Here is a 7602-nt window from a genome sequence, read left to right as displayed (position 1 = left end):
GAAGGAAAAAGCATAGGGAGGAAAGTAGATGTCAATGAGACAGTAAAAGGTCAGGACAACCCTTCCGAGCCAGCTTTCTCCTCTCTCCAACAGGGATCATCATAGTACTTAAAAATTAGAATTAAATGAGAGAATTGAACCAGAATATGTCCAGGCCATGCTTAGCGCGTCGCTTGCCACAAGGGCGCGATTAATATTGCCCCAAGTCCCACAGCTCGTCACTAACAGAACCCAGGATACGGCCCCGGTGCCCTCATTCCTTCCCCAGGGTTTTTCCCATCAGGTCACGCGGAGCGCTTCTCGGAACCGGGCGCGGCATACAGCCGCTTTACTCCGTTGCTAAGGACGCCGGCGGGAAGGCCCGCACGACAGCTACCGTACGCCGCCGCCGGAACTGCGCCTGCGCGGGCGTCCTCCCGAGCCTCACGACCCGAGCTGAGGCGCCTGCGCACTGGACCCCGCGCGCCCTCTGGGGCTTACCCAGTAGGCAACGCTTCAGTCTCGGGTCAAAATGGCGAGCCGGCCTGCCGGTAGGTAATTGGTGTCCTCACTGCTGGGCATCGCCGCGCCGAACCTTTTATTCTCTCAGCAGCTTGCTTCTCCTCCTCTGCTCTCTCTCCGGGGCCGGTTCCGCGGCAGGAGGGAAGGGGCGGCTCCGGTCCAGCGTGAAGGCCGCCTTCCGCCTGCCCCCTGGCGACCCCGGCCAGGCTCGCCTAGGGGCTTGGGGTGCGGACCGGCTCGGCTCTGGGTGAAGGTGCCCGCGGCGGCTCCGGCACCCCTGGCGTCCCACCCGCCTGCGCTGGGTATTCCTGCCGCTTGGCCTTAGGAGAGTTCAAGGGCACAAGGACATAACTAGGTGACTTTCAGCCAAAAGGAACGGAGTGCCATCTGTGAGCCAAGTGCCGTCAGGGGCATGAGCGCGATGCATGCTCCCGAGAGGCGGGGTGTTAGTGTGCCCTTGACCCTGACACCCGGGGCCAAGCGGCCGGAGGACATGGGGTTGGAGGCAGCATTCCCACACTGGGAACCAGAGGGAGCTGAGCAAAGGCGACAGGGGAGCTTCGGGTTTACCTTCTCCGGGACCTCAGCGTGGCCTGTGGATTGGAAGGAATCTGTGTTTATGGGAGGCACCGAGACAAACATCTGTTATTGACTAGAAAGCTGAAATTACCGGAATATTTAAAACAGAACGGGGACATCAAATAGAATTTTTACCTTTTTATTCTTCTTGTTGCCAATCTCTGCCCTCTGACGGTATATATTGACGAAGCTGTTAAAAAAAATACTGGTCCCTTTCCCTGCCCTCAGTCATGGTGAAGCTGTTCATCAACCTAAGCGACATTGAGCTTTTTTTTTTTTTTTTGGCGGGGGGGGGGGGGGACCCTTGAGAGTCTAATATTTAATTTAACTTTACGAATATTGAAGGCGCTCTGCCCCTCGCAGTGCTTGGAGCTGGATAGACCTGGCTGGCTTCGATCTAGGGCTGGGTGACTTCAGTGAGGCTTGTTCCTCCTTTTCAGGGACAGGCGTGTCATTCTCACCGGCACGGGCTAATACACTCACAAGGAACTGATTTTCCACAAGTGTGTTTGTAGATTGTTGGCTCTTTGGTACTTGTTTTGCTAGAAGCCACGTTATCCACGGTGCTTAGTTTCCAAGGAGAGTTCCCAAAGGCTTGTACTCTGATGCACCAAGGAGGAGGGGCAAGGAGGGGTTGGAGGAAAAGGAGTTTGCTTGGCAAGGGGCTAACCCGAGACAGAAATTTAAAGGCGATTTTCAGCTTTCTCTCTCCCTCCCCTTCTGTACCACATTTCTCCTGTAAACGTCAGGCACGATCATGTTAACTCCTCAAGGAGTTTTAACATTACCCGTTTCTTCTCATCCGTTTTCAAATACCCATTCCTTTGGTGGAAAGCTTGGAGGGGGTGGAAAATGAGCTGCTTTTGCTGATCCTTTTTAATGTTAAATGACTAAGTAATGGTTATCAAAATCCTCCCAGAAATACATAGAGTTCTAAAGAGGGTAGCCAATTAATAAAAAGGTAATGTAGAATACAAATTTTGGAGGATGAGGGTCATTTGGACCGCCCCCCTATCCTCAAATTTCACCTGATTTTCTTACAACACCAACTCCCTTTGAAAGGGAAGTTTAAATTTGTTACCTGTAATCTGTTTCTGAAACTCCCAATAATTGAGAAGTTCTGAGTTTCTTTCCCTTACCCTACCGCTTTAATTCTGATAGTTGCCGGGGGACATAAAGGAATGGCACGCTTGCCTTTGAGTGGCAGTAATTGTACTCGTAAATCTTTTGTACATTAGGTGTTTGAGTTTACCTTTTTTCCCATGACTTGCCCAACTTTTTGTTTACCTGCAGGTTTTTTTTTGCTCATAGATAAAATAAGGAACTTTTATCTACAGTATATAGAGTATACACTGTTAAAAGGAAATACCTTCCTATGCTTGCACTCTCTAACAGGTTAACCATCAGAAAGCGGTTGCTTACCCATCAGCATTTTCATATAGTACAATAAGTGAATTGTAGCAACTAACAGTGTGACAATATCAGTTGCAGCATCAAGCCGGTGGCTGGACGGTATTCGAAAATGGTATTACAATGCGGCAGGATTCAATAAACTGGGTGAGTATCTGCACTTCCTTCTTCTGTTTTTTTCTTTTTCTTTTTTCTGAGAGTAGTATTTTTGCAAAAGTCATTATGGGTCCAAAAAAGTAGCTAATTATGCTTGTGGACCTTAGAAGGTGTTAAAATTAGGTCACATTTTATTGTTATGTTAAATCACATCCATTCTTTATTATTTTGAGAAGAGAGGGATGGACTTGTCTGAAATGTTTGAGGTGGAAATAATTTATGTTCTTGAAATACAGTAGCTGGACTTTTTCCTTCGTATACGCTTCCTCTCCCAACTACGCCACTTAGCATTTAAAATTTAAGTTCTGTTTACTTTGAAAGTAGAGATTTTCCCAAATTGATTTGTGTTTAAAAACAAGGTAGACATTTTAAGATTTGTTTTAGATAAAATGTGAATTCTGTGGCAATAGATTTTAAAAGGCTCGTATATTGTTTCCATAGTACCATTTTAGAAATAATCCACTATATAACCCATTATTATGTATGAAATACATTGAGCTTGATCATACCTAACTCTTGATATTTCACCCGTCTTAAGTTTATAAGTCATAAAGATATTTTACTCATTTTTTAAAAATTCCTGATTTGTGAGACACATATTCAATCTCTCTTGTTTCCTGTCATAGGGTTAATGCGAGACGATACAATACACGTGGATGAAGATGTAGAAGAAGCCATCAGAAGGCTTCCCGAGAACCTGTACAACGACAGGGTGTTTCGCATTAAGAGAGCACTGGACCTGTCCATGAGGCAGCAGATCCTGCCCAAAGAGCAGTGGATGAAATATGAGGAGGTAGAACAGCTTCTGTGTATCTGACAGTATTGGCCACTAAGGATTGGGTATTACAGACAGAAACATTCATTTGCATAGCGCTTTAGGGTTCTTAATGTTGTCACAAATAAATGTCCTTATGACTGTACGGTGAGGTGATAGAGCAAATGTTAACTTCATTTTAGAGACAAACATTGGGACGTAAACGTGAAGTGACTGTTCCAAAGTCACTAAGGACTTTCTAATATATAACATCCAGGTCTTTTCTTTCCCAGGCTGTGGTTCTCCCTCTGCACCCTGCTTCCCGCTCAGATGGGAAAATGCTGTTCATGTGATCAGCCCACTGAGTGGCCTCTAGCTCCCAGGAAGGACTCTGAAGCAAACCCTTGCCCCTAAGTGCATTGAAACTAGGCAAAAGCTTACAGACTCTCATTTCTTTTGCTTTTCTGCCAGACTTTCCTCCCATAACCTATCAAAGCAATTGATTACAATATCTTCCTGGGTTTTAAATTTTAGAAAAGCAGACAGTTCTTAGTCTGCTAGAAAATACTTTTTTAAGTTGGAAATGAAATTTTCAATGACTTTTTTCTGTTGTTTAAGACCTATTGACTGTTTGAAGTATACCAGTATGCGATGGTGATGGTAGCATATGATATTTTTCTTTTATTCGTTCTTTAGGATAAATTCTACCTTGAACCGTATCTGAAAGAGGTTATTCGGGAAAGAAAAGAAAGAGAAGAATGGGCAAAGAAATAATCATGGAATCAATCTGTGGATGCATCTGTCCTCAGTATTTTAATTATGTTGGTTAAACTTGAAATGCACAGTTTAAAACCATCTGGGTTTCAAATATATAAATAAATGTCTATTATAACTTTTGTTGGAGTTTTTGAATTCTAAACTTTATTCTTAATAACTACTGAATTTACTTATCTGTTAAATTCTTTTCAAACTTACAAGGTATTCTTCAATTAGTGTTTAATGGCCTCCTGAAGCTAAGAGAAGCCATTTTTTAAAAGTTGTATTTTTATTCTTCAACTGAGGGTATGTTTATTGATATGAGAGAGAGAGAGAGAGAAACATCAATGTGAGAAACATCAATCGGTTGCCCTCCTCATGTACCCTGACTGGGGATTGAACCTGCAACCTGTGTACATGCCCTGACCAGGAATCAAACCCACAGCCTATTTGGTGCATGGGGCAACGCTTCAGCCAACTGAGCCATGTGGCCAGGGCTACGAAGCCATTTTAATCAGTTTCCGTCACTGGTTGGGTAACTTCTTGATTTGCTGAGAGAGAAAATATTCTTCCAAATAGAATTGTCACCTTGATATTGCATTTGTAGATTAGCAAGATACCTAGTAGCCTCTCTAGGGCCTAACTTGCAGGAATGGAATGGAGCAAGAAACAAGTGCCATCATTTTATCTGAAGCAAATTGCACTTGAGCAGACTGGCTCTCAGACTGCAAAAGTTACTGAGTGAGAGAGAGAGGATCCACCCCCTGGTGTGCCGGCATTGAAACCACCCTTGTGCCCTCGGCAACCACTGCTCTCAAAATGTAATTGAGTTCGCATCCTATCTTTTAAAATTGTGTATACAGCCCAGGAGGGTCTGTATGAGGAATATGTGTTGTGTGTATTAGAAAACAAAAATCAGACAAAAATATAAAGACATTATATTTTCTCCCCATATCCCAGAGACTTTCTACTTTCGAAATGATGGTTAGAAAGTATATTGTGAGCGTTAGATACTAATAATAGTTTGAAGTTTTAAGGTTATGGTAATTTTAAGAAATAAATATTAAAACCATGCAATGATGTCATTGCCACCCCTAAATTCTAAAATGGTTTCTGTGGAGGAAGCGTGCCTCGAAGCCCAGCAGTGGGAAAGGGACCCTGACACCGGCAGCCTGCACAGGGTTCTTCAAGCCCCTGCTGTGTAGGGAAGGATCTTCCCTCAAAGAGCAAAACAGTGAAAAGTTTTGTGTCAGGTAAAATTCCTAAAACTAAAAAGCATGTGTGTACATAAGTTTGTTTTCCACAAAATTAGATACGTTGACACATGTATTTATGTTTGACTTTCGCAACATGAACATAATGTCTTAAAAATTTGCTAAAATATTAGATCAAATTTCCTAAGAGCCTCCCTTCTCTTTGATATTCAGGTTATTTTCTGAAATACCTATTCTGAATCATGTCAATATTTTTTGTTTGGTCTGAGTTGCCTAAATCTTCCTTTGACGTAAAGGTTTTGGTTATGGTAAACACAGTTCTTTTTTTTTGTTTGTTTTGTTAATCCTCACCTGAGGATATTTTTTTCCATTGATTTTTAGAAAGTAGCAGGGAGAGAGACAGACACATCGTTGCCACACGCACCCCGATCAGGTCAGGGATCAAGCCTGCAACCGAGGTGTGTGCCCTTGACTGGAATAGAATCTGAGACTCTGGTCTGCGGCCAATGCTCTAACCACTGAGCAAATCTGCTTGGGGCAGCAGTTCTTTAATATGCTTAATATTTTGTAAGATTTGTGATTTGACTGCAATACACTTGAATTTCATGTTTGGAACAGTATTGTAAACCACATCGAAACTGATAAAGATAGTGGTCGATGACAATGTTAAGGGACATCTTAGTGAGGGACTATTTGCATCAGGGTCAGTTGAAGAATAAATATTTTTGTGTCAGGATGCTTCCTATCAGACGTACAAGTAGGTAACAGATAAATTCTCAGACAACCAAGCACCGCCCAGTATTTCAATGCTCCAGTTTCTTTCCTCTCTCAGACCTTTTCAAGTAAACCTGAATCTCATACATGGTTGATTAGTGTTATATTCATATAACCTATTTGGCTCATCATCCTGTAGACAGGATAATAGAGTAGTAATTCATAGCCAATTCTAGGTACCACTACCCAGATCTGAATCCATTGACTTACTGGGTTTGACTTCTCTGTGCCTCAGTTTCCTCAGCTCTAAAATGGGGCTAATGATGGAACCTACTTTAGAGGTACTCAGGACAGTTCCTGGCACATGGTAAGCACCATTCTGACTTGCTAAAGGATTCAGTAATAAGAATGAAAACAGGGCCGAAGCCTACAGTTACTATAGCCATAATAATCCTATGTTCATAAACAGGATGATGCTAACATCGACCTATGTATGGCTTTGAAAATAACCAAAGAATTTAGAATTTAAAAGCCAGGTGAAGTTCAGCTAGAGTGGCCCAGTTGGTTGAGCACCGTCCCATGAACCCAAGGGTTACCAGTTTGATTCCTGGTCAGGGCACAAGCCTTGAGTTTCTGGTTCAATCCCCCTTGGGGTGGGATAGGGTGGGAGGAGGAGGGGGGAGGGGTGTAGGAGGCAGCCAATCAATGTTTCTCCCTCTCCCTTCTTCTCTAAAATAAATAAAAACATATTTGAAAAAAATAATAAAAGCTAGGTGAACATAAAACTATACTAACTAAGTACTTGAAAGTCTGGTGGGTTTACCCTTTGGGTGACATAAGTTTTAAGAACTAAAGTATCAGATATGAATTTACTTAAAGGGTGAATGGGACATAACTAGAGAATATAGGGGAAAGGTCTCTATTAAAATAAGGTACTAAATTCTGCCACTAGGTGGTGATGCACTACAACTTTACAACTTAAAAGTACACCACACCACAGTGAAGATTTATCCTTTCTGTACCCTCACCAACTCCCTCCCCTTCATTTTTCAGGATGACAACACCTTAGAGGTTTATGGCCATCAGGAGAATTTACTACTAAGCTATATACTGATGTAATGAAATCTAATATATGCTGTGCAATGAATTATGAGATGTTATTTAGTTTCAGGATTTTATTACTTCAATCAGTTATGACCATATTTCCTCTTATATGATTGCTCACTCTTTAAACATACCAGATGACTGTATAAGGAACACCTAATAAAGTCTATAGATGTTAAAAATCTAAATGTTTTAATTTATTTGCCATAATTTGTTTAAATTCTGGTTATACCGGTGTTCATATTAAAAGCCATAACATATTAGAATTTGAGATGTCAGGTCGGATGGTGCCTCTGAATTATATTTTGTTAAGAAATTTTATTGTATGTATTAGCAATTGAGCAGAGAAGACGAACTGAATAATTCATTACAAGGTAATTTTCAGCATAGATTCCAGAAGCCTGTTAGTATTTG

General features: G+C 42.0%; 1 protein-coding gene across 2 annotated transcripts; it reads left to right on the top strand.

Moving 5' to 3' along the window:
• The first annotated feature begins 447 nt into the window (after positions 1-447).
• Positions 448-4296, top strand: LOC103292328 (cytochrome b-c1 complex subunit 7). Of its 2 annotated transcripts, none has more exons than XM_008148525.3 (4): positions 448-530; positions 2566-2637; positions 3273-3439; positions 4097-4296. In XM_008148525.3, exons 1-4 carry the CDS (start codon positions 512-514, stop codon positions 4172-4174), a joined length of 336 nt encoding a protein of 111 aa, XP_008146747.1. In that variant the 5' UTR covers positions 448-511; the 3' UTR covers positions 4175-4296. The 2 variants fall into 2 exon arrangements, with proteins under 2 accessions (XP_008146747.1, XP_054564756.1); XM_054708781.1 differs by having other exon boundaries at positions 489-530; positions 2476-2637.
• The last annotated feature ends 3306 nt before the right edge of the window (positions 4297-7602 follow it).

Source organism: Eptesicus fuscus, chromosome 19 (genome assembly GCF_027574615.1).
Source record: "Eptesicus fuscus isolate TK198812 chromosome 19, DD_ASM_mEF_20220401, whole genome shotgun sequence".
NCBI classification, from domain to species: Eukaryota; Metazoa; Chordata; class Mammalia; order Chiroptera; family Vespertilionidae; genus Eptesicus; species Eptesicus fuscus.
This window is presented reverse-complemented; position numbering and strand designations above follow the sequence as displayed.